Source organism: Lactuca serriola, chromosome 8 (genome assembly GCF_051521515.1).
Source record: "Lactuca serriola cultivar US96UC23 chromosome 8, Lser_US96UC23_V15, whole genome shotgun sequence".
Classification (NCBI taxonomy): domain Eukaryota; kingdom Viridiplantae; phylum Streptophyta; class Magnoliopsida; order Asterales; family Asteraceae; genus Lactuca; species Lactuca serriola.
Window position 1 is genome coordinate 193,887,314 of NC_136415.1, and position 27,625 is coordinate 193,914,938.

General features: G+C 36.2%; 1 protein-coding gene and 1 long non-coding RNA gene across 19 annotated transcripts; both read right to left on the reverse strand.

The window, feature by feature from the left end:
• Positions 1–7,745: 7,745 nt before the first annotated feature.
• Positions 7,746–11,177, reverse strand: ERS (glutamate tRNA synthetase). Its single transcript, XM_079013331.1, has 13 exons — positions 10,761–11,177; positions 10,571–10,689; positions 10,242–10,363; positions 9,723–9,905; positions 9,522–9,640; positions 9,370–9,418; positions 9,189–9,290; positions 9,008–9,110; positions 8,849–8,912; positions 8,649–8,763; positions 8,464–8,564; positions 8,235–8,391; positions 7,746–8,146 (listed from the first exon to the last, which is right to left on the reverse strand). Exons 1-13 carry the CDS (start codon positions 11,063–11,065, stop codon positions 7,925–7,927), a joined length of 1,761 nt encoding a protein of 586 aa, XP_078869457.1. The 5' UTR covers positions 11,066–11,177; the 3' UTR covers positions 7,746–7,924.
• Positions 11,178–12,034: 857 nt separating this feature from the next.
• LOC145069318 (uncharacterized) lies at positions 12,035–24,159 on the reverse strand. Of its 18 annotated transcripts, none has more exons than XR_013689439.1 (12): positions 23,740–24,159; positions 23,490–23,654; positions 23,306–23,423; positions 22,845–22,915; positions 22,536–22,613; positions 22,386–22,453; positions 22,087–22,176; positions 14,950–18,918; positions 14,498–14,611; positions 14,163–14,225; positions 12,581–14,065; positions 12,035–12,348 (listed from the first exon to the last, which is right to left on the reverse strand). It is a non-coding gene; the product is annotated as an uncharacterized LOC145069318 (long non-coding RNA). The 18 variants fall into 18 exon arrangements; XR_013689434.1 differs by having other exon boundaries at positions 12,035–12,431; XR_013689436.1 differs by having other exon boundaries at positions 12,035–13,798; positions 13,883–14,065; positions 23,740–24,156.
• Between the last annotated feature and the right edge of the window lie 3,466 nt (positions 24,160–27,625).

The following is a 27,625-nucleotide window of genomic DNA, read 5'->3' on the forward strand; positions in this document are numbered from 1 at the left end:
ATCGAAAGAAACGATTCCTTCAAAGACGGGTGTTTTTCGACGTATCAAAATCAAGAGAAAGTCTCAGCTGGTGAAGACAACACAAGTCACACATCAAGGGGTCACAGTTAGGGAAATTCCAGCTCCGGTATCTCCATCGTCTAAGAAACGAAGGGCTGAAGATCTTGCAAAATATTTGAAGAAAAACCAAAGAATCGAAGAGGTAGAGCAAGTTCCTGAGACACCCGAGAATGAAATTCCAAAAGCAATAGATATCAGTCAGCCTGCTGATATTTCGAAGCCTGATGATGTGAAGCTTCTTGAACCAACTTCTTTACCACAGGTTACATCAACAACTGATTCTCCAACATTTCAATCGATTATGGATCAACCATTTACCACAATATTCTCAACTCAATCAACTGATCCACCCCATCCATCCTCACCTATTGATGAAACCATGGCTGTTGATGATGAAACTGATAACGAAGGCTTTAGAGGAACGTTCGAAGCTCTTCATTTTGATAAAGCCGAAGAAGATTTTCCTGATCATATGCTGATGACCATGAAGCAGTTCAAGATTTTGAATTCGAAATTGAATTCTATCTTGCAATCTCAAGCAGATGTGGACAGTGCTGGAGTTACAACCATGGAAGTTGATTCAATAATGAAGGAAATGGAAGGCAGAGTAATTTCGAAGGCATCAGGATTAATTCGTGATTCAGAAAGTAGAGTTCTTGAGAAGATTGATCAAAATGATATTTCTACAGAGAATCGAAGCAATTCCCTGAGGTCTGATTTTATGATGGAGGTGAAGGATCTGAAGATTGTTACGAATGAGCGTCATGTGCTCTTCGTACAAGAAGTCAAGAAGGTACGTGAAGATGTTAACATGCAAATTTGTGAACTTCGTGAAGACATGACGAAGGAGGTTCAGAATATTAAACAAGGTTATGAATCAGCACATCAGAAGATCGACATTATTTGTGATGCGGTTGTACAATGTGTCAAAATGTTCGAGCAGATGAATCCTCAAATGACCTCTCTTTTTGCCAAAGAAGAACAAAATTTTGGAGAGTTGGTCAGGTTGTTGAAAGAACTCCAAGACCTGTCTTCGAAATCTATCTCTCCAATTGTTTCTGAAGAATTTCTTTCTCACAAATTTACTCATTTCGAAGCTATCCTACACAAACACTTAGCTCCATTACTTCGTATTTCAAGCCTTTTACCAAACGTATCAGATGCCCCACCTGCTGTCACAGGGGTGCAAGGGGGAGAAAAGATTGGTCATACAAAGGCTGGGGAACAAGTGAAGACAACTGAAGATACGAAGGTAGTTGGAAAAGTGTATCCTTCGAAAGTGGTAGTAAAACCAACTGTTGTTTCAGCTGCTCCAGTTATTTCGACTGTGACTACAACAGTTCCAATTTCAAAACCTATATCAAAAGGTATTGTAATTGAGAAACAGAGTGATGTCTCTTCTTCAAAGAATATGACTCCGTCAAATATTAAAGACAAGGGAAAAGGAGTTATGGTTGAGAAGTCAAATAAAGAGAAGAAAGCTGAGGTGGCAGCTGAGGTTGACAGAATGAGACATGTTCAAAGTATAATGAGACAAAGAGCTTTGGAGGGTTCGAATGTTGATAAGGGTGATCCTTCGAAAGTTTTCAATTACGAAACAATAGAATCCAGGGTGATGTTTGATCACATGTATTCTTTTGAAAAGGTTCTGAAGAAGAGCTTTGTGGTGACGAACACAGATTTTGGTCAACTTGACTTTCCAGTCAATGAAATGATGTTCGTTATGCCACAGTTAAAGGCTGAAACAAAATCAATGGAAATTGAAGAGGGAAAGAAGATGAAGATAAGATTTCATGCTGTATTAGCGAAGGCTCAAGAAGAAGTATGGTTTTTGGAGAAGATCAAGAAGGTGATATCTATAAAAAGGGATGTCATTTTTGAAGGGAAGTTTCAAAATTTGAAGTACACTATGGCAAGAGCAAGTGGAAAGTTACAGGAATTTACAGTGGCAGACTTTCCTTTGATGAACACATATGATCTCATCAACATTGCCTTGATGCTTAAAGATAAGTCATTTTCTTTTCTCCAAGAAACAGAACCAGATGTTTTCAGTCTTGGGTGTAAGCACATAAAAATATTTTTAGAGAATTATTTTGAGTGCTTAGCTCAAACAGATGTCGAACTTGCTACTGTCAAAGGCTTCGACATAACTGCACCAATGGCACCTTCGAAGAAGCAGAATGAATTGAAAAATTACGAAGACGGTGAAATCTGTTTAAAGACATTGGGGATTGTTTTTGCAGGAAAAGACAAAACTGGAAGAGCTAAAAGGTTTTTATTTCAAACTTGCGAAGTGGAGAGATACACCAACTCACAATATACGAACTTAATTGTTCGTATGAACCATTGCAAGAAGAACTCGGAAGGAGATAAGAAAGTGATAAAGAAAGTTATCTCTTGGTACATGGAAATCCGAAGAGTGCTGATGTATGCCGTTCAATCACTGACATCTTGAAGACTTCGATCTTTATTCCAAAGGGGGAGAATGTTAGGGCTTATATGTTGTAATAGTCGAAGTGTCAGTTAGATTGTTACGAAGTTTATTTTGTCTTCGTAAGAAGGGTCTTCGGATGTAATGTTATTTGTACTAAGGCATTATAAAGAGTAGTCTTAATGTCTAGTCCTTAGTATTGTTATGCTTTTGTTCTCCTATAAATAGGGGCCTGTACTAAGTGAGTAGAAGAACTTTTTCTCTCAACTTTTACAGATTATTCTTTGTACTCTGTAAAATCAAAAGCATAATATGAGCTGAACAAATATTATATTTACTCTCGTGTTCATCGTTATTCTTCTTTCTAAATTCATACTTGAATTGATTTTAATCTCGATTACAAATCTCATCAAATATTAAATCCTACGGCCTCCACCTATTTATCTTATTTTAATTAGCAGTTGATTATATATTCATTTCTTCATAAATAACTTTTGTTAATTGACTATTCACTAATCACCAAGATAATGTGTAGTTATTTTTACTCGTCGACAAGGTTAATTTTCAATAAGATATCGATTCAAGATTCGACACAATTTCAATTCTCTAATTAAGAAGATAATTTCTAATTCTTATCGTATATTTTATTTCTTGTTACTTATAAATTATAATTTGATTATGTTTGATAATTTAGTTTATTATAATCATATGGTAAATTATTAGTAGAAAAAATCGTGGATTTTTTTTCAAGAAATTCGAAGATGAATATGAGTCGATATTTATGGTATGTTGAAATTTTTTGAAAATTGATACTATGATGGTCGATGGAGCTTCTATATCGACAAAATTTTCTTTGTCAATTTCTTTTAAAATTTCAAAGTACATTACTTTATTCGGATATAATATTATATTTTAATATATTATTACGATGTGAGCGTGTCAGCCCTCGTTACTCTTAAATCTTGGCTCCGCCCCTGAAGGAAGTTGACGTAAATTTTGCATTACCACTTCCATTTCATCAATCTTAAAGGACGTGCAAAAGTGAGTTATGGATGAGGCACTCTTCTTCGTGTTGTGAAATTTCTCTTGAAATTAAAGCATATGTGACATCTTGTCATTAAGGAAGAACTCATGTAGCTTGTCACAAAGATCTTTGGAAGCACAATTGTCACTAGTAATGATTTGTAAGAGATTAGCATCACAAGTATAATAAAACCAAAATTTAATTTGAGAGTTAATGGCATCTCAATCCTCATTATCATCGCCTTTAGGTTGAGAATTTTCGATTATATAGTTAGGAACTTTAGCATATTTGCACATGTCAATAAAGATACAACGCCACAATTTGTATTTTGAGCCATCAACAGACAATTTAAAGCTAAATTGTAAGAACCCAAAATTTGAGAGATTTGATTTTGGATCAATATTTGACCAAAGGGGCAAATCGGTCATTTAGAGGAATTTCATGAACTGAGAAGACATAATCTCATGAAATTAGTCAAGATAAGTCTAAGTCGCATTTATAAGATGAGATAAGTGAGTTTAAGAGAAGAAATGCAAGGGATGGTGCATTTAGGCTATAAAGGGTAAAATGGGAATTTTATGTTTTTAGGGCCAAGTTTGTGACTTAATAGATTATGATATGTATGTAGTCTGTCAGAAGTGACTTAATGGAGTTGTAGAATTCATCCCTACCTTCACATGGATATAAAGATCATAGAAAACTGGTTTGAAACGAAGAAGATATGAGTGTCAAAAGATTAGAGGAAAAATGCCCCAAAATGGAATGGAATCAGCTAAGAAGTTGTTGATGTACAACCACCGCAGCATGGTTTCCAGAACGATAAATGGATTAGAGTTTCATCGTAAATATAGGGCAATGTACTTTGCATTGTGGTGTGGTATATGGGTACCACATTGTGGTGGCAAAAGTAGGATGTTGTTTGAGAAAGGCACCATGGATCGGTCAAAGGGAGACCGCGACCTAATAGTGCGCACCACAACACAGTAGGCATGTTGTTGCCGCGCGGTTTCGCAGACCATAAAATAGATTTAAATTAGTTAAGGGCTTATTCTCGGACCAAAAACTTTCCTAAATCGTTTGAAAGTTGAGGAATGGTGATTTTAGTGCTAAAATGAGCTAGAGATGATGGATTACAAGGATTAACATCCTTTCCCCCTTAAGGTAACGATTTCTTCCTTTTATGAAGCTTTGAGCTTTAATGGTGAAATTGTTAGATTAGTTAGATTGTTTGAATTAATCGACTTATAACTCGATTTGTATGTTATTGAAAGTGTTTAGATGTTTTTTATGTGATTTTCAAGGTGAAATTAGGGTTAACCCTAACTAGTGAGGAAGATGAATTTATGCAATAGAGTTCAGATTGTAATGAATTAGGTAGTATGTGTTGCTTAATTCATTAAGGTATAAAAGATTTAGAGATAGAAAATAAGATGTTATAATTATGATCAACTGAGTGATTATTTTGGTATATAGAATTATTAAGCTATTAATAGGTTAAGACAAGTTTTAAGGAGCGTAATATGTTGTATGAATAGGCCTTGAGCAAAGAAGACAGATCAAGATGCATCAATTGGAGATTTGAAGCCAATGGTAGTTTGTCTTCACTAATTAACAAGGTGGGTTATACTCTCTCTCTCTCTCTGGATTATAATGATATGTTTTATGATCTTATGAATGTATATGTATGCATGTTTATATATGGATGGTAATGTGTCAAATACCTACAAAATATTATGTAAAGATGGAATGTGATTACATAAATTTTAATCTTGTAAAATGAGTAGATATGTATGGTTAGATGTTAGTGGTATTGTGTTAAATACCCATCATATATTAGATGATGATAGAGTATGGATGTATGGCTAGATGCTAGTGGTGTTGTGTTAAATACATATATGTTAGTAGATGAATATTTAAATTAAGTACTTAATGAATTAAGTACTAGATTGATAGTGGAAGATCTATTAATGACATGATGAGATAGAATGCTACGAGACATGTGAGGTATAAGACTACGGGGATACCATATCACTCACATGAAAGATTATGAGAAAAATAAAAAGATGTTTCATATGGGAATATATAAGGATGATTCCTACGGGAATGAGCTTATGATTCCTTTGGAAATGAGATTATGTTTCCTTCGGGAATAAGATGATGATTCCTTCGGAAATGTAGATAGATGATTCCTGCGGGAATGAGATTATGTGTGGTTGGAGAAGGTTGAGAAAGGGTTCCATGAATGGAACAAAGTAAGAGTTTCTTTAAAGAACCTGTATATAATCTGGCATGGATTAAGTGTAGATGATCCATAAGGGATCATAGTGATCCATGAGGAATTCAAGAAAAGAAAAGTGACAAGGATCTATGATGGATCAAAGTAAAGGACTAAGTCTGAATTATTGTACACCGGTAAGTCAGAACTATGTTGTCCCCCTATATGATAGATGAAATATCATATATGATTAGACTATTTGTGTCTAAATGAGAATAGAATGGTAAAGCAAGTGGATATGGGAGTAGAGAGACAAGAGGTGAGAAGAGATGAGATAACAAAAAGTATGTGAAGAATAGAGTAGATGACGATGAGAAGAGATGAGAAGAATAGATTAGAGTTAAAGAGTATGAGAAACAAAGAGAAGAATGGTAGAGTATGAAAAGAAAGAAAGGAGAGAGATAAAGTATGACTACATGAAAACAAAGTATGATATAACTCATCAGATCTGTGGTCTGATACTGTAGATTTTTCATTTATTGCAAGTTAAGGTAGTAGTCGTTGTACAAGAGGAGGTAGAAGCACCGAGGGCTTGGACTAGAAGTCACTTTTATTTTTGGTATTTCCTTGTTGCTTTAAATTATGGTTAGGATTTATCGTAAACCCGATTATAGCCTAGGATGTAAAGTGTTTTTGAGATTTAGAATTCCGCATTTTTATAGAGTACTCTAATAAATCCCTAGAATATTTAGATGGAAAAGTCGTGTCGTTACATGAACAATTACAATTTAACAGATAATATATAAGAGTAACTCATACAAATCGTACTTGGTGGGAGAAACGTAAAATGAACCCACATTGATCGTTAATCCAATGTCCCCTTACGGGAACAACGTGACATCCGTAAATTCTGTAATTTTAAACAATTTAATGTTTGCTTTATAACAAAAGTCTCTAACTTTAACATCGAAAATTCCCAGATTAGCCTAAACACTTTAATAAAAAATGTTACTTAAACTTCAATGGCATGTCAACTCACATATCAAACCAGCATTAAGCATAAACTAAAATAATCACAACATAATAAAGACTAAAGTCTTTGACTCAGTTCTTTAGTTTATGTGGACTGTTTGGTTCTCACAATCAACATAGTATTAGTAACTATAACCAATTTGAAATCTAAGACAATAACATGGACATTCGGTGTGACAAAAAAAATTGACATATGTGAGTTTTGATTTTTAGTATTATTATGGATGTAAAATAAAGATTAAATGATTAAAAAAAAAGAAGAAAAAGCCATTTTTCTTAAACATTTTGCAAAAAAATAGCCAAACAATTAACGTTTTTTCCCGAAATTAATCAAACAATTCAGAGGTAGAGATGCACAATGACCAAACTTAGGGGTTGTTTATAGTTGTTGACTGAGTCAGAGCCTAACATGGACAGAAGCTCTGACAACATCTGTCTTTGATTGAAACTATGTTTTTTTATTACATATCCGACTAACTGTGTTGAATGTTGAATAAAATTTATCAAATTGAAAAAAAAAAAATATCAATTATATTATTCTTACAAATAATTTAAATTTATAAAGAATTGAACAAACAAAAGCATCAAAAGTCTCATGAACTTATTTAAAGTACAATAATGTAATAAGAATAAATCAAAGTAGAATGTTATAACAAACAAATAAAAAAAAATATATGTAGTTGTTTCTTGCATTCAACCTTTTACTTCTACTTCCTCAAGTTTAAAGTTATTTTTCTCAAATTTTATCTAATCATATACAAACACCATTTTTTTCATACCAGAATACCATTAATTGACAAGAACATCTAGTTAACAATAGCAGCATAATGGTTGTAGTCGGAGGATATGATATGATGACATACACGTCCAGAAAGCTATTATCTATGAGCAGCTTCTTTTAGAGGCACATGATTAGGAATCTGGAAATTAAAGATGTATCAATATCAATAATTACATAATCCATATAAAAACAAGTGCCACTGTTAATGGAAATTAAAGGTGTATCAATATCAATATCAATATCATGAGTATTCATGTTTTTCCACTATTAGCAAAGTGCAAGCAACTCAACAAGAACATACAATAATAGACCTATTAAGCTACAAAATCTGAATTACTTATTTGAAAAAAAAAATCAAACACAAAAAAAAAAAACATATAATCAATGAGAAGCAACTGTAGCAGGCTCATCCACCTTTCTAAAAGCTTCCCAATCAACTTCTCTCAATGATTTCAAGCGTTGTTCCAGTGTAACAAACCCAAGCTGAGGTGTCACAATCTCATTGGTCCCAGCTCTATGAATCAAAACTATACTCTCTCCCATGTCAGGCCCATGCAGCTTTCCAGTCAGCAAAACTCTCAAAGGCATGAACAGCGATTTCCCCTATCACATTATAAATATTATATCATTATATAATGATAAAAAAAAAAAATTATCCATTTTTTTTTATAAATTATAATTATAATCTAACCTTTCGTTTTAATGATTTCCCAAAAGCTTTCACCCATTTCTGCCACCCGGATTTTCCTTCTTCAAGTGCACTCATAAACTCCCCATTATCATATGCAGCTAACAAGCTTTCTGCAACCACTATAAGCCCTTCTTCCAACATCTCTCTACCTTCAGAACTAAAAAAAAACAATACAATTTATATAAATGACACGTAAATTTTATAAAATTTGCATTATTTTATTTTATACCTTGATAGAGTATCATGAAATGGATACGATAGTAAATCAGAAAGTAACTTTTCTGCATCTGTTATCACATCAATCCCACCTTCTAGAAGCTTATAAGCATCCTGTATACAAAAAACAATAATTATAATTATTAAATGTAATGTCAATTGATATATTTTTTTTAATATAATAAAATAATTTCTTACTTCTATAAAGATTCCTTCTGATTCCTTAAGGATGCCAGAGCTCTTCCATTGATCACCAACTGTCTTTATCAGCTCTTCCATGGGAAGAGCTTTTAAATGCAACCCATTCATCCATCTTTATTTATTTTTTTAAATTTAAATACAAAAGTTATAAAATGCGTATGATGAAAATTAATAATACAATGAATTATTTGCATTACCTCAATTTGGTTGAATCAAATATGGCTCCACTTTTGTTGACACGATTAATCGAGAATTTTTCAACTGTAACACAAAAAAGAAATACATTTATGTAAAAAGACGAAAAAGGGCATATCATGTGTATAACATTAACACCAGATTAGATTACATGAACTAACCTAGTTGCTCAAGGGTAAAAAATTCATCATTAGTCCCATCACTCCAACCCAACAATGCTAAATAATTCACAATTGACTGAGGTAAATACCCCATTTCCCTATACTGTCATGTCAATCTCAAAAGTTAATACTTAATACTCATCATCACTTCTAGATACAAGGGTAAAATGGTCATTTGTACCTGTCCTACTGAAGTTGCACCATGTCTTTTCGACAGTTTGCTTCGATCAGGGGCAAGAATCAATGACACGTGTGCAAAAGAAGGCATTGGAAACCCTAGAGCCTATGAGAAAAAAAACAACAAAAGAAAAGATTAATAATTTCATCATATCAAATTTTTATTAATATTAAAATAAAACTACCTTATATATCAATGCCTGCCTTAGTGTATTAGGTAAGTGTTCTTCTGCCCTGAAGCACAAGTGTTTAATACAATACTGTAATATAAATTATATAATATAATCATATAATAATAATATTAGATATATAATAATATATAGATTTAGTGATTTACCTTATAACATGTGTTATTGCCATGGTGGCATCATCAACAGTGACACAAAAATTATAAACTGGTTGTCCATTACTTCTCATAATTACAAAATCACCAAGTGTGTCTAGATTCCAGCTAACCTTTACACAATATCATTAAACAATATCAAATTTTTAATGTCTAACAAGTAATTAAATTAATTTTTGTACAAAATTTAATTACCTCTCCTCTAATCAAGTCGTTAATTGTTAAACTCCCTTCTTTAGGGACACGGAATCTGTAAGTATATGGAGTTCCTTTTGATAACTCTTGTTGAACTTCTTCATCTGTAGCATGGGCCCACTTTCCACTGTATACAGGAGGTAGTTGTTTTTCCTTTGCAATTTCTTTCATTTGTTCAAGTTCCTAAAAGGTTTAACAGGATAAAAACCAACATAGCATCATATAGAAAGGACATGCAGTATGATTTGAATCAAAGACAATCCATTCACAAAATTCATGTTTTAGTATCTTGATTTTAAGGGGTTGCATAGGCAGATGTTAATTCCTTGCAATATCTACCACTTGTCACTTCTACAGTTCATTATTGTAACATGAAGAAAGAAGACAAAGTGAAAAATAAGATTGCAGATTGGAAAAGGATAAGATTCTTTCAGTGGCGGCAGTGCACATCAATAAATATGACAAAGTTCAAGATTCACATCCATCATACACATGTCTCTCAAGTTCAAGGACACTTACCTCATTTGAGCAAAAGCAACGATAAACTTCACCAGATTGTAGAAGCTTCTCAGCGTATTGTTTGTACAAATCATTCCTTTCTGATTGCCTATATGGACCATAATCACCACCAACTCCAGGGCCTATAAGATCAACAGCAAATGTTGAATCAAAGTTCAAAGAATTTCCAATAGAATTCAGTTTTAAACAAAAAATTCTTCTAATCGCATGACATTTTGTTGGTTTTTTCTCCGTAACCATGAAAATTCATACAGATTTCGAAGCTGAACCTTGATCCATTTGAAAGTGACCCTAATTTGGGAGAAAGAAAATGGGAGGGATTCTACAACCTTCATCCCAAGCAAGGCCCAGCCACGAGAGGTCTCGCAACACAGCTTCCTCCGATTCCTTGGTTGATCTCTCCAGGTCCGTGTCCTCTATTCTCAGTACAAACTTCCCGCCTTTAGACCTGTTCCGATTCGAAATCTTCGTTATAGAAGTATAGAACCTTCTTATCAAATTAAGGAGAAAGCAACCGACCTAGCGTAAAGGTAGTTGAAAAGAGCAGTTCTGGCGCCACCGACGTGAAGATTACCGGTGGGGGAAGGGGCGAAACGGACGCGGACTTGTCGGTCGTTGAAGCTATTGCTATCGTCTGAAACTGACGCGGAGATTGAGAAAGTTCGTTTTGGAACAAGGGAGATGCTGATAAAAGTGTTGCTGGTTTTACGGGTTTGTAACAAAGAAGGACGGAGTATGAACTTTGATTGAGGGAAAACTTCCGGGACGACCACTCGAGTCCCACAGCCGATCCCGATTCCGGCGAGGGTCGCCATTTTCATCATCTACAGACCAGACTGCAGGTATTGCTACTATAGATAACGATTATCCGAAGGAAATTGTGGATTTTGTCACAATCGACTGTGAAATCTTACCAAACTTGTATCGGGTTTGAAGTTTCCGGTGAGCCCGCAAAGGCCCATTGCTCTTTTCAACAAACTTCATAAACCGGGTTCTGATCCATCCAACCGGATCCTGAATTCCTAATACGTTGGGGTGCATATGGACCGGGGAACCGGCCGGAACCGGTACCGGCACCGGAACCGGAACCAGCACCGGAACCGGAACCTGATGGAACCGGTCGGACCGGGACCAGGACGTTATTTTTGTGGATTTTTGAAACCGGAAATCGGTAGGAATCGGAACCGATATAACCGGAACCGATAGAACCGGTAAAAATCGGAACCGTATGATGCTATTTTTTAAGGACCGGTTCCAACATTTGATGACATGACAAGAACCGGTAGAACCGCCGGGCCGGTTCGGCTCTTGATTTTGGCCGAAACCGATTCCCGGGTCCGGTCCGGTTCGGTCCTTTTGCTCATCCCTACTAATACCAAATTGCCAAATTGGCAATTTGTATGTAAACTAGGACTTCCACCGGGTCAAGCAATGTGGACCACTTAACCGAACCAAATTGTATATCTCGTTTTAGGATTCAATTTTTGTTTTTATTCAAATCGGTATTCATTTCATGTATAACTATTAAAAAATCTATGCAGTTGGTTTCATTTCATGTATGGTTGGTTTCATTTTCTTTCAAAACTATGGAAGAATCCCGTATTGTGGGTGTTGGAATTGCGGTGGTTAGAGGTATTTCATAGTCTATTATTAAAATATTGAAAATAGCAACAAACTTTTCAATGATTTACTTATGTAATGTTAAATGTTTGTAATTTTACAAAGAATCAAATTACAATGCTCTATATGCTATACCTTGTATTTCTAAAAATACAATGATATATGTTGGTAGATTTTCACAAAAATAATAATAATAATAATAATAATAATAATAATAAACTGAATATATACATGAACCTAAACCCAAACTTATAATCTTTCTCTCTATTGTTAGGGTGCATAACACAATCAACAAACAAATCACTTCATGTTGAGATGTTTCCTCTTAAAAGATATAATTAAGATACTAAATTCCTCACCTTGATTCAATAGCATAATAAATAAAATTTCTTAATGTCCAAACTGAAGTCGTGATTTTTCTCTTCATTTCAACTGAAATTAACCGAAACAGGTTCTGTCATCAGGAGTGGCTTTCTCTTCATTTCAACTGAAATTAACCGAAACAGGTTCTGTCATCAGGAGTGTAAGCCAGTGGCCGCACAATACCAGCTCCATTTTAAAGGAATTTCACTTTCATAAAGGTTAAAAAAAATCTATGCTAAATTAGTATTCAACAAAATCACAGGTAAATAAGTAAAGAAGTAAATAAAGTAATCCTTAAAATTTCTTCCAAAATAAAGAGGCATAAATGTATTCTAACATAAAGAACCATAACTCACATTTGTAATTTGTTAAATTTTGATACCGAAAGTAAAAGAGAAAAACCAAAATTTTGATCATCCTTTTGTAATGCAACGTTTATGTGTTCTTCCTTGAAATTGGTTTCCAACAACTGCAGCAAGTATGGCTATCAATAACATCGGGACCATCAAATTGTCTAAACAAATTAAAAACAAATTTTTACCAATCTTTATATCTACGCGTTTGTTTTTTGACTCTACTACAACTTTTTAACGAGAGCAAGCTAAAAGAAAATTGTACTAGACTAAACTATAAACAGATCGATATAAAGATCGTTAAAATCCGAGATCATATGAAGAAGTTATAATGCTCAGAACACATGACATAAGCAACCAAGTAGTCGAGATTGCGATGGACATAAACATCAAAAATCTCAAACATCTCATTAATGATTTTCCCACGTAAGATGTCGTGAGAAAAACCTAAATAAATCATTCATAAGTACTGACTGAGTACAAAAATAAAAATGACTTCTTTTGCAACAAAAAAAATATAAGGACTAAATGTGCACAAAAATATTAAGGACTAACCTAGAATAGCTGGTCATTTTTACCGGCTAACTTGGAGTAGTCGGTCATTAGGACTGAATATGTACGGTTTAACAAGTTGAAGAGGTAAATGTTGATGAAAAAAAAAATCTCAGTGACCATTTAGTGTACAAATCGAAAAATATATTATCCTTTTAAATCGTTATCCCTAGATTTTAAGAAGTTGCATAATTCCATTATTTAAAACAAGTGTACTGTAGATAGATTTTAAGAAGTTGCATAGTTCCCTCGTTTAAAAAAAATTACACCAAACGTCCCTCGTATATATGCCAAAATGCACGTTTAATCATTATTTTTAAAAATTAACTTAGATCGTTCCTCACTTGTTTGAAACATACATGTTTCATCCCTCATTCTTTTTTAAGTTTGCATGTAATGTCCTTTACCAATAAAGACAAAAAATGATCATATTGTCCCCATTGTTTTACTTTTAATTTAATAATAATTTATTTTATATTAAAATAATAATAATAATAATAATAACAACTAAAAAGGTGTCCCCGCGTTGCGGGGTTGGAATGTGTCGTCTTTTTGTGAAAGTATAGTACATTCGCCCGTTTACAAATGCATAATTGTCAAATATGTTGTATGCTATAAAATAACGAACCATTTGTGTTGCAAAGTAAACAGGAAGTGCAATAGAAAAACCTGTTAAAAAAAGTCAAGTAAACAAAAAAATCTGTTTTTTTAACACATGTTTCCGTAAAAAAAATAAGAAAAGCTAAATATTACCTCTCAAATATTGTGTAAATTCCAAATTTCCATACTACTTTATTTGAAATAAGTAGAAAATACCCTTATCGACTTACAGATCCGCCCCTGATCACTGAAAAAGTTCTCTCACATCACCTGCTTCTCCAAGGGTGCCAACTATGAAACAATAAGCTACAAGGTTTGAATATGGGTGATTTTTTGCTACAGTAGGCAATAGAAATAGAACAAAAAGTTAAAATTTATAAAATGAATGTTCATTTTTAAACTATAAAATTCACTCACAACTTGTATTTGTTACCTGCATTGTGTGAAATACATTTAATGATTCATTCCGCAGGTTTTCTTGCCTTCCCAAGTGTATCTAGTGTGGAAGTGTAAATCTTTCAGTAAAAGTAAGAAATTAAGAATAATTAATAATATATGAATTGTTGAAAGATTATATATTAAAGCAACAAAAAGGAAGAATTCATATGTTTTAACTAATTGAGCCGATCTTCACATGAAATTAACTAAATTTGTAGGTTTAGCAACCAGAACCTATACAACAGCTAATGTAAAACTCCAAAAAAACACACGAATGGAGAAAATATACAAATAAAAAAAAATGCCAGTGGGTTTGATAAAAAAAATAACCTAATGATGCTGAGTCCTGGGGAAAGGGGAGAAGATTGCAGCTCCAATGAACATGAAGGGGTCGTTGGGAATAGACACAAATTTGATGTTCGGATGCTTTTCTTTGTAGTGTATCTGGAAGGTAGAATTGAAGTGGTAAAATCAAGGGTTAAATGCAAGAAATAATGATGTAATTTCATTGATTTGTTTATCACACTATCCTACTTTTTATTGCTTTCTAATACAATTTACAACATTGTACTTTGAACATCTATCCAATAATAAGAATGTTATTCAAATAGAAAGCAATTTTTTACTGCTACTACTGGTAGATTTTTCAAAATACATGTGCATATAAGACACAAATTGAAAGTGCATCTGGGTACATTTTTTAAGTAGAATGCATTGATAAGAAATTTGCATATCAACATGTTTATGTTAAATATGGAAGAGAAACATGTCAAGAGATTTACCTTATAGAGAAGATTGCCTGTACAACGTTCACATCCCTCAGTATCAGAAATTCAGTAATATGAAATCAAATAAGGAGGCTCAAAATATCAGCACCCCAATACAACTACTAATAAGGACATCAGAATTCAAGCCTAAAATAAAAGTCCAACAATTGAAATTATTCCAAAACAGCAAGAAACTTTCAATAGTAAAACAGATTGGTGAATTGAAAGCACCTACAAAGAATATTTCCTTCTTCTTTCTTCCTCCCAGCTGCTTCGATTCTTTCATGAACATCCATCTCCCATGGACCCGTTTCCTACCAAATGACCAGGTTACCCTTATATTGTCACACCCCCAAAGGTTTCGATATTCAGTGGGTTAGGTGAAGGGTCCTTTCGTAGCCGTTAAACCGGGAAGATGAGGACTATACCAATCGAAATTGAATGGTGACATCAGTATCTTTTTAGATAAAACATGTGTTAAGTTGTATTCGTAAGAAGTGCTTATTAGAGTGATAGAGTATCTTGGGTTTCTTTTCAGTGTGTTCCGTTTTGTTCGATGTTATTATTACTGTAGATGATTCGTACCACAGTGTCTAGCACTGGTAGTGGGCGTGTTTCGATAGCTAGTAATGATACTTGATATCATGATCCCCAACAGGTCACTTTGTGATCGAGCGGTATATGTACGTCGTCTGTAATTTGATATTGGTGAAATCGTCGAGTGGGTGGCTCCACTCAATTCCCACTACTAGACATGGAACAGGAGTCAGGTTAGAATTATTTGTTTCAAGTCTTTAGTATTTTGATTATAATTAACCCCGATGTATATAAAAAATCATCACAGCTTACAGGTGATGATCCTAAGGTCATATATGAGTGCCTTTGGTTTGATTTGAACGAGAGAGTATTTTAACTACTTTTAGAAAGACGGTGATTTTAGCAAGCATACCAAATTCGTTACAAACATATGGTACTTAAACGTTTTTGTTGTTGGAAACATTACAAAAGTCCTAATATGGTTCCCTTGTTGCTCCTGCTGGTGTGTTCATCACACTTCTCCTGCTCCCCCGTCATTCTTCTCGGTTGGACATTCTCTCTTGAAGTGTCCCGTTTCACCGCATAGGAAGCATACTGGTCCTACCTTGGTGCTGGTGATTGAAGAGAGGTGCTAGGTTTGGTTTCTGCAGTAGCGGGCCGTATGTCCGTTCTTGTCGCAGTTTTTACAGTGCATCACTAGGCCAACCCCATTGTGAAGGAAGCCGCATTGGTTACACTTTAGGAGTGATCCCTTATATGGTCTGGTCGGCGTTTGGGTGGCAGACCCCGTGACTAGTGTCGAGGCATGTGTCGTAACTGTTGTTGTAATGGCAGGTGCAGCCACGAATTGCTTTCTTCCAGCGAATTCTTGAGGTAGGTTACACTTTTTTTTGTCCCAAAACTTTCGCTTCTTATTCGTAGGTTTGTGGCCTGAGGCGCCTTCGTTGGCAGATACCTGCCGGTGTTCCTGATTGATACAACAATCTGTATTGTCGGTACCGCTCCCATCTCTACTGGCGTTGTTAGCATTGAGTTGCGCCATGACGGCTGTCATGGCTACCGTGACTGCAGCTTGAAAAGTAGCAGAGTCTATCTGCAGGGTTGGCGCTTTGCTAGTTGGCTGGTTACCGTCTTGTGAAGACATAATCATGTTGCATGAGGAGAAAAGATGTCGTGAGTAGGGACGATTATCTCTAGTTATATCCTTACCATTTATATACACATATAAATTTCTCACTTTACTGAACTATTCTCGGTGTTTCTGCTAACGTTCCTGAGACAGAGTTATGGTAGTGGGTAGAAGTAGGTTTCATACGGGCGTTTTAAGATTTACTCATCTTAAGATCATGTTTGTTCAAACACACTTAGCTGAGGAGTTTTGATGGGATCCGGTGCATTAGCGTTGGTATGATCGCACCCTATAGGTCTACGAAGAAGGCACCTCTCAACCAAGGTGTTTAAAGGTGAGACGGAAATGAGTTCTTAGGATGACTATACATCGCGAGCTTTCTAACTAAGTTTATCTTATATCAATTTGTAACGTAATTCGGTTGTTAAGGGTGTTTTGTAAACAGTTCATAACGAGAGTCTTTATATGATAAACTCATGTGTTTTAGTAGTTCTGTATCCAAGTGAAACCTTGTAATTTGACCCAAGCTAGGTCCTAAGCCCATCTTGTTAATATGATTCTAGTGATTGTGGTCTCAGCAAACATTTTTGACCTCGATGCAGGTCTGTCTCACATCCATGCAAGGAAAAGTTTTGATGGCAACTAGATCTCTCGATTAGTATGACCGCTTAAATCGCAGTGTCGTGCTTACGCCTAGAATAGAGTAGCACCAACACATACTCATGAACCTATTTTACGAGGTCTTGTGAGCGGTATGAACTCTACTCACGATGATGCGTCCCTTGCGATGCCTGAGGCAAAGTCGATGCACCTTGTAGTTCTGCCAATCAATGCTTGGCTGCAATCCTCCTCTCTTAGGATGTCGTGTGTCTATCCTGTTACTCTCTTGCCTCTGCCCGAGCTGCGATAAGGTTCTAAAAAGAATGTTGGCCTCTGAAATAGTAGTCTATCTCCGAGTCTCGGGTACGTGAGACAGTAGGGTCTGTAGTAGCGCGCAATTTCCGAACTCGGGTTGTAGTCTTCCTGTTTTAATCCCCGATGTTCGCGATTTGCCGGGTCTTCGCCGGGAGGGCTCTGTCAGTCGGTCCCCCATGGTTGAGGTCATAACACCCTCGTTAGTCTCCACATGGTGGTTGCTGTCATTGCTGTCGACATTCAACCCTCGATCACGGTTGCCCAACGGGGCACAGGTTCGATGTAGTCGAAACGGTTCGCGGAAACCCTTGTTATGCATGGAGGATTGATTACCTCCAGTTCCGCTTCTGATTCTTCTCATAACCATTCACCGTTTCTCGGGTTCGGATTGGGAAAGTAGGGGTCGCCCGGTAAGTAGGATCTTGCTATGTTGTACATGCGAGAATAAGAGTGGAAGAGATAATTACTAGGCGTCTAACTCTATAATTAATTACTTATAGGGGTGATCCTTATTAGTTACTTCTATAATGACATAGTGCATACTAATTACATATAACAAGATATGATAGACCTTCGAATAAGTGATCCTACCCTAGGTCCACATCCAAACAAGGAAAAGGAAGTAAGGCAATGACCACAAATTCTAAGTCTATGATTTCTAAGTTATATATAACCTTAGAGTATCCATTTAGTGACTATAGACCTATTATTAAGGATCTAGTTAGTTTTCATATAAGTTATGATATTACAAAATACTCCTATAGTATTTTAAACTCATGTTCTGTTCTAATGTTCTCATTGTGGTAGTGTTGGTAAGTTTGTAGACTTGTCGCCATATCACAACCATTCTTGGGCATGTGCTAATCACTCCTCGGACCAGCATAGTTGATCAGGCTATGCCACTCCCAAGACTGACCATACATCCCTGAGCTTGCCTGTGATATTCAACAATCATTACTTTTGTTTTGTTCTAGAATGCTGCTGACCTTAGTATGTATGCATGCATGTATACTTTTAACAAGAAACTATTTATTTCTAAAAGGATAGTTGTTTTGAAAACTTTAAATCAGAGACCTTAGTCCCAATGCATTTATAGTTTGTATATCTTATATGGTTCGATATACTTAGTTCACTATAAACAATGTTCTGATACCAATCTGTCACACCCCCAAACCAAGGATGGCGGAAACATCCGGGGGTGGAGGACTTCATGTATAGTATCACAACAACGAGTATAATAGTGCTCAAAGTAAATACAACCATCATAAATATAATTGAAAAAGTTACACCAAAGTATATGTTTACATGATTCAAATCAATTATATTATGATAACAAAATGAACTGTTTGACGATTCATCGTCCCATCCTCAAAACGCTGTTGATTTTCTGTTTCACTGAATTCCTGAGAATACAAGTAGTTTTGAAAAAGTGTCAACACATAGGTTGGTGAGTTCATAAGCTTTTGATAGTAAGAGTTTGAAAATCGATCTTTGTAATGAGTTGTATGTTACCAAGAAAAATCCAATATTTTCCTTATAAAAGTTATGTGGTCCTAAATACCAGGACCGGGAATGAACAAGTATTTGTAATACTTAAAGATATAAAAGTGGTTTTAAATTGGCGTAAAACCCTTTTTAGTTTGAGAAGAATCCCGTAATGAATGATGTGTAATCTTAAATACCAAGACCGAAAGTATACAATAAAATCTGTAATTATTGGTGTAAAAATTGATTTTAAATCGACATAAAACCCTTTTTGATATGAAGGCGTACAAGTATTTTTCCATACTTAAGGTAATTTATGTGAGTTAAATTGACATAACTCGCTAATTTAAAGTTAGAACCCGTAAATCTTATGATTTGTTAATACCACATGTGAGCTATCATAACCATACTTGACATAGACGGCCTCGTAATACGACGTTCTTCAGGCGTCGCCGTTAAATGACACTTGTCACCATAGACCTGTCGGTCTAGCTGTTGCAAGCAGCTCAGGTGTGGGTTTGTCAAACCCAATATAGATCTATACACAACTATCACGTTCTCCCTACAAGAGACTCTAGTTACAATTTACAGGATTTTTTGACTTTGTTACTTTGGAAGTAACCCGAAGCGAATGACTCACAAATTTATTCATTAACAGATTTACGTGAACTAAACTGAAAATCTTTGATAAATAAATTTGAAAAGTAAATGATACATAAACTATACCTATAGTTTATCCAAAACGTTTGTAATGTATAAGAACTCTTTTATGAAAACACATTAGTGCTACGAATCCATAAACTATGCTTATTATAGCTTAATATATGTGTTATAAATGAATGAAGAATCTTATCATGAATGGCTAAATTTCAGTTATGATGATAAACTAACGAGGAAAACACATTCAATATTTAGAACTTATTGTTATACATTTTGTTCAACATAATACAAAGTGTTATGAAAGTTATAAGCTGTTAACTAGTTTTTAACCTTTCTGCACTGTTTTAGAAAAATCATACGAAATCGAAAAGTGAATCCATAAATTCTGGGAGTTCCTAAAATGTGTCTAGTTTGTTCATAATTTTTATCATGATTTTTGGAAGCCTTTAACTTGTGTTAAAATGTTCATAATCACAGACTGGTCCGGATTTGCTCTTGAAACGATAGGCAGTTTTGTAAAAATCACCATAAATTGTAGAAAAATCGTATGGAGATGTGCAAGTAGTCATTTTAAAGCTAAGAACTGGAACTACTTGCACCTAAAACAGTTTTGAAAACTAAATTGTTTAAATTGCCCAAAACAGTCCGTGAATGGAGTTGAATTTTTCTGATGAAGGCTGTTAAATAAGTTTAGTTGTGTTCTTGGTGTTTTAACTTGTATTCCCCCCCTTAAAACTTAAGAAAACATGAAAATATAGGGGTATAAACTCACTTATGTGATTTCAGTAGATGAATGTTGGAGAAGGGAAGTGTTCAACTTAAGAACACTTGAAGATGCCTTGAAGATTTTTGAGAATCTAACATCAAAATGATGGAGTTTGTGTAAGAAATCGATGATTGGAGTAGAATGAAGTGTATTAATCACAAGGAGGATGAATTATACTTACCAAGAGTGGGAGAACACTTGATGATCAGCCTTGGAATCTCGAATTTGAGAGAGAAAGTTTGAGAGAAAAGTGGAGTTGGACCTTTGGTGAAATGAGAGCAAATGAGAGAAGTGAGGAGAGAGGATGGATGTTCCATCCCTAAGGACGTGTGTGTGTGTGTGGGGGGGGGGGGGGGGGGCTGGTAAATGAGTGGAAAAGACATTAAAGTGACCTAGGTAAGGTGGGGAGGTGTGGCTGGTCATAGAGTGGGTGTGGGGGTGGTTGCTTGTGTCATAAGGTAAAGCAAAGTCAACACTCAACCTTTGTACTTCACCCACTCATTTCTTGGATAAGATTTGCACCAAAAACGTGGGAATTAATGAATTATGGGGCTTTAATTGACAAAATAAAGTTTTTGGTGAAAATCCACGTTAAAACGATGAAAAACGAAGCCAAAACGAAGTTGGAATCGAAAACCGGGATGAAATGGGCTTCCCTGCGAGACCTCTCGGTACTGGGCCAAGGTTCGGTCCCTTCTGCTGCTGGGCCGAAAGCGAAATGGAGCGAAAGTGAATGGAAGGCTTGGTCCAAAGGGAGGTTTGGTCCGAAGGGACCTTCGGGTTTGGTCTATGCGAGCCTTCGGTCCGAGGGGTGTAGTTTGCTTCTGACAAGTTCGGTTCCTAAGAGGGGTTTCGGGTCCTTAAGAGGGTTCGGCTCCTTAAGAGGGGTTTCGGGTCCTTAAGTCCTTTTTATCCGTTTTTGCTCCGTTTTAAGCGGTTTTCGACCTGGTTAAGGGTCGGGATGGCCCAAAAGACTACAAAAAGTTTAAGGAACTTTTAAGAGATATTTGGGAGAGATTTCACATACGTGAAGAGATGTGGGAGAGATTTCTCATACTTGGAGAGATTTCTCATATAGAAAGAGATTTGGGAGAGATTTGACATACGTGGAGAGATTTAGGCGAGATTTCACATACTTGGAGAGATTTCTCATATGGAGAGAGATTTGGGAGAGATTCCTCCTTCTTGGAGAGATTTGGGAGAGATTTGACATACGTGGAGAGATTTAGGATAGAATCTCGATAAAGAGAGATAGAGTGAAAACGATTGAGAGAGGTTTCGTGTGTGACATTTGTGAGTGTCCGGCTTCGCAACGCAAGGTACGTAAACTCCGTTAAACCATGTTTAAGGATCTTACACACTCCCGATGAGTATGCAACATTGTTTTATCGGTTTGGTTTGTTACTTACCACAGTTTTAGGTTAAGGAAATCTAGATGTACGTACTTTTCAATTTATGATTTCTCATTAGAACAACGAGTTGTATAGTAATTACCTAACATAAACCCTAGTACATAAGGGTTATTTGAGCTGACCGGTTTGACTTGTTGACTTTAGTTGACTTTAACTTGACCGGAAATTGACGGTTGTCACATATATACAATGTAGACGGTATTTATGTCTTTTCAACGAACAAATTTTTTTTCATGTAACTAACTAACCTTCATCTGTAATGAAGTTTAATGGAGTGTCTCCATCAAAACCCTTTTTCTCAAACACAGTTCCATCTTATAGCTTAGCTGTATATCTAACTACAAAAAAAGAAGAAAATACAATGGCTAAAATAAATATAATATTATAAGCGTTTGATATAATAAACAAACAGTATAAAAAAAAAGCAATATATGCAAAATGATTATATACTTACTAAGAACCAAAACATCTTCATTTGGAGTGAGAGCACAATACAAAAACATTAAAAACACAAATATTATGAATATTTATGATTAATATAGATTACCATGTCAAATTGAGGATACAAATATTGTTGCATTTGGCTTTAGAGAAATGGCCTTCATTAGATATATTCTGTTTGTAAAAAAAATGAAAAAAATAAATTATTTTTTCTTGGAGAATCATACGTAAAAAGTAAAACAATCATATAATATACCTGAGCAACACAACACAGAGATCTAAGAATCTAAGATTGCTGAAGAGTGACAGGTTCTTATAAGCTTCATCTTTAAAGCTAAAAAAAATAAACGAACTCTTCATAAATCATCAAATCAAGTAAGTGAAGTAACACGGTATGAAGTAATATATATAAGTAAATATGGGACATTAGACGACCTTTATATGGATATTTTCAATGATGAGTTCATAAAAGTTTAATATTTGCTTTGATAAAGTTGTTAAGATGAAAAAGATTGAAACTTTTTATTTCAAGAATCAGGTAAAAGCCTTGACCAACACAACATACCTAGTGATATCTAGCAAGTCCAGATGCTGATAATTGTCTCCAACCATTTGCAAACTTTTATCTGATATACCCTGTTATCCCACATCAATGCATTTATATCAAAAATATATAAGATTTAAAAACTGGAATAAATCTATATCCCTTGTAACTGTAATATACCATACAGCCACTTAAGTTCAACGTTCCTGCTCCTTGGGAGGTACCAAATAAATGAAAAGTCACCAATCTGTTTTACTGTTGAAAGTTTCTTGCTGTTTTGGAATAATTTCAATTGTTGGACTTTTATTTCAGGCTTGAGCTCTGATGTCCTTATTAGTAGTTGTATTGGGGTGGTGATATTTTGAGCCTCCTTATTTGATTTCATAACATAACAGATTAATACTGACAAGGCACAACCCACTGGATACCAAAGCAAGCATATAGGATCATCTCTATGAAACTTGAAAAGCCACGATACTTACCTCCGTGAATTAAAGTTGGTAGTGGGACGACGTTCCACAAGAGAAGACATCTCATTCCATAAGGCCATGCCCTCAATCTCTAAATGAGCTTTAGCCAAATACCCTCTTTGCCCCTTTCCTGCTTTGAATCCGGTGGGTTTGAGTTTATAAAACAAATAATAAAGAAGAGAAATAGAAATCAGACCTGTGGAAGAGAAAATAATCAAGGAATCTTGGGAATTTACAGCATAGAAACAGGGTCAAATGGCGTTGAAGATGAAAAAGAAAGAGAAGATACCTGTGACAATTTTTTTGCAGGTCAGTTGAAATGTTTATAAGACTGGAATCGGAAGAAATCAGAATAGATGTTCTGAAAAAATCGGAAGAAATCAGAATAGATGTTCTGAAAAAATCGGAAGAAATCGCGTAGAAGATGAAAAAGAAAGAGAAGGTACCTGCGATGTTTTTTTTGCAGTTCAGTTGAAATGTTTATAGGATTGGAATCGGAAGAAATCGGAAGAGATGATCGGAAGAAATCAGAATGTGTACAGAGATGATCGGAAGAAATCAGAGGCAACGCTACCAGAACGATCTAAATCAATTGAAAATGGAAGCGTTTTAAGGAAAATGGATCGGAAGTTTGGAACCGGAGAAAGGAGATCAAACACCGCCATGGCTGCAACACCATTTGTGCTGCCCCGCCAAGTTACGAGTTGTATTTCATCCTTCGCCGGAACCCGATGCTCGGAGAAGTTAGATGCAGAACAATATCATGACAGCCTCGACATGGACATCAATGGAAATGAGCAGCAAAAGAAGAAGGAAGTAACGACACTGATCCTAATCCGATTGGATTACACTGGCGGAGAAGTACAAATAGAACACGTGTGAATCCCCAGTTTTAAAAATGACCTAAAGGACCCTGGAAAAGAAGGAAACAAACAAACCTATAGGAACAACTAAAGGGACCAAAATAGTTTTCCAAAACCCCGCCTCCAAATAAATTAGGTTGGACGACTAAAATAGTTAAAACATTCTAAGGACCATTTTTGGTGAAAATTCAACAGTTTACTGTTGAAATTGAAATTTATCATAACTTTAATATATATATATATATATATATATATATATATATATATATATATATATATATATATATATATATATATATAATAAAAGTAATTCCATTTTTTCTTTTTTCTCTATTAGCTCAAGAAAGCATAAGGGACACTACTATTCCCGGACCACCATCTCATGTCACCATTGGCCACCATCGTCGATTGCTGCTTCCTTTTTTCAGAAACAAAGCCTACCATCTTCTTTTTCCTTGGGTTTGAGTTCAACTTTGAGAAACATTGTCGGACAAACAAATCCCTCATCCTTTCTTTCTCCCTCATTCTTCTTTGATTTAAGGGTTCATTAAGGTGCTGGTTCGTTGGAGCTTGCAAATCTTGTAGTGATGGTTCGTTGGATTCATTAATTTGGAGATGGAGGTGTAGTTCGTCAAAGCTCACAGATCTGAATACTTCTTCTTCGATCGACGATTACCGTTTCGAACGTCGTCTGAGTTTCTACACCATCATTGTCTTCGTCATCATCGCCTTTATCTTCGTGACTATCGACGCACTTGAAAACGTTCATCGTCTCAGATCTACACATCTCAGGGTTGGAATGCTGCCACCTTCTGAGGGTTCTTTAACTCCGCCGCCTAGGTTTCAGGTTTGGTGTAACGATGTGAAAATTTAAAACAATTTTTCATTTTTAAAATGCATACTCTTCATAACATATCGTATAAAAATCTCTTTTATTCAATTACAAAGCACAACTCCATTAATAATCCAGGATCCTCATAACTCTTTCTCTGGTGTGTACAATCAAGTCGGTGCCATCCCACGATTCCGAGAGGAAACCCTGAAACACATAACACATAACACGGTAAGCACGAAGCTTAGTGAGTTCCCCAAAATACCACATACAACACATATTAGCCACTCGAGGCTATAACTCTGTGGACCCTCCGGTCCTAACTCTATGGACCTTCCGGTTCTAACTCTGTAAACTCTGGAACATACACGACATGAATCACATAGAAATAATGCAGTGTATCACAATCACATAAATAGCATACAAGATACTCTGTCATATAACTCTAATTACCACTCTAGGTAAAGTATAGTGAGAAGACTCACCTGGCAAGTAGAAAGCAGCTATCCTCACACTCGAATCTCGAACTCGCCACTGCCTAACACATAAGGCAAATATCTCTAATTAACACTCGAAATCTCAACTCTAATTAAACCGACGATTACTCTTTCCCTCTCTAATTGGGAAGTGGATAAAAGACCATTTTACCCCTCCATGGTCTCTATTACTTATGTTGACCAAGTCCCCACAGTCAACAGAAGTCAACTCAAGTCAACAGTCCCACTTGGGCCAACTCGGCGAGTACACCTTTGTGACTCGTCGAGTTCACTCACCTTCCCGAAGTCTCTTGAAGATCCAGCTTAACTCGTTGAGCCGACCCCACGACTCACCGAGCTAAATCGCGATTCAGTCCAAACATGAAACCCTAGCCGACTCGTCTAGTCGGCCCATTGACTCGGCGAGTCCATTCAGACTTTTCCTTATCCAGACGATTTCAACCAAATCTAACACTCTAATATATAGATCTACCATTCCAAGGCTTAATACTTTCATAAAGTTTCGATCTTTACGCTAATGCACGGTGTTATAGCTCCAAAACACCAAAACACACTCTTCATGAAGGTTTTTGCTCAACAACCTTCATTTGGGCCACTAAAGCTGAGGCATTTAGCCTCTAAGGACCTCTCAAGGCTCAGATCTGAGGTTTCCCACCTCAGATCATGTCTCACTTAGCCAAAGATAAAAGGAGGGGAGTTAAGCCCTAAAACTCCCAAGATCTAGAGGTATAATCACAATTAGGTGAAAAGGATGCAAGGTCATACCTTCCACCATAGCTCCATGAGAAGATAAGCTAGATCCACAGCCTCCATCTCGTTTCTTGCTTGATTCATGCACCTTTCTTTCCACATAACTCACTAAATCACTTGATTTCATCATAAGAACTCACCCTAAGCTCCCATGGTGATTTAGGGTTTCTCACAGAGGATATGAGGCACACCCAAGGTCATAAGTTCCTTTAAATACGCTCCAAACCCGGAACTTAGGGTTTTTCTCGGACCAGTATCTACTCGGCGAGTCCCTCTTCTGACTCGTCGAGTCTACTCATTAAATCCCCCGAAGGATCCCGACTCGACTCGGCGAGTTGGACCCTCAACTCGTCGAGTCCCCCCTTGAAACCCAAGATTAACCTTTACAATAATATCCCTGAAATTCGGATGTTACAATTCTCCCCCACTTGAATTTGATTTCGCCCTCGAAATCACTCCCTAACCACATATGAATTACACCCAACCACCCGAAGGCACCGCCGAAAGGATCTCATGCCAAACCGATATCTTCTTCCATGGACAACTGAAATCACACAGAACTCCTAAATCCAGAACTATTCCAACTCTTCAGCCGCAATACACTCTTTCCCAATATCTGGAAACTCTAGTGGCCTAACTCGCCGCCAGACCACCTACTTAAGCGATCACCATGATATTCGCTCCTCGAATGTCAACCCTGATAACCCACTGATCCTCTGATTCTCACAAGACCGAATCCAACAATCGGATACCGCTCACTCATACCAACATGCTAAAAGATCCGAATCACACCCCAAGAAACGGAAGGGTCCACACCTCACTAGGGCTCATCCACTAAACTGCTATCAGAACCCATCCAACGTAGAATCCTTAACACTCTGCCCTCGGACACAAGGGAAAAACCATACTCGTTCAGACGTGTCCTCAGACATCACATTCAAAAGCCCCAACTTTTTTTCTCGTATCCCTTTTCAATACTGGGCACTAAGTCAACTCCTGACTCCACAGTTGCACCTCCAAAGGTCACCCATAACATGCCCCGCAATGTCTCACCGACTTCCTACTCACACAACAATCTCGGCCCGGTGACACACAAGTCACGAAGCTCTCTTTACCCCAACGAATAACACAAACTCACTAAATCATTTCACCCTCGACCTCTGTCAAACACCACTCCCTAGATACATGCGCCTCGTGGTACCTCCCGTACCCGAGTGTTGACCTACACAGGTCTAAGGCATGAGCTGGATAACAACACCTCTCAACTTGGGACCCATCTCAGAATCTAGAATCTCATCTCGCCTACTCAAGGCACCACTAGAGCCAAACTCAAACTCGAGAGTCTGGTCCGACCCAGAATTGGAACCACCCGTCCTTATGAACCACTCAA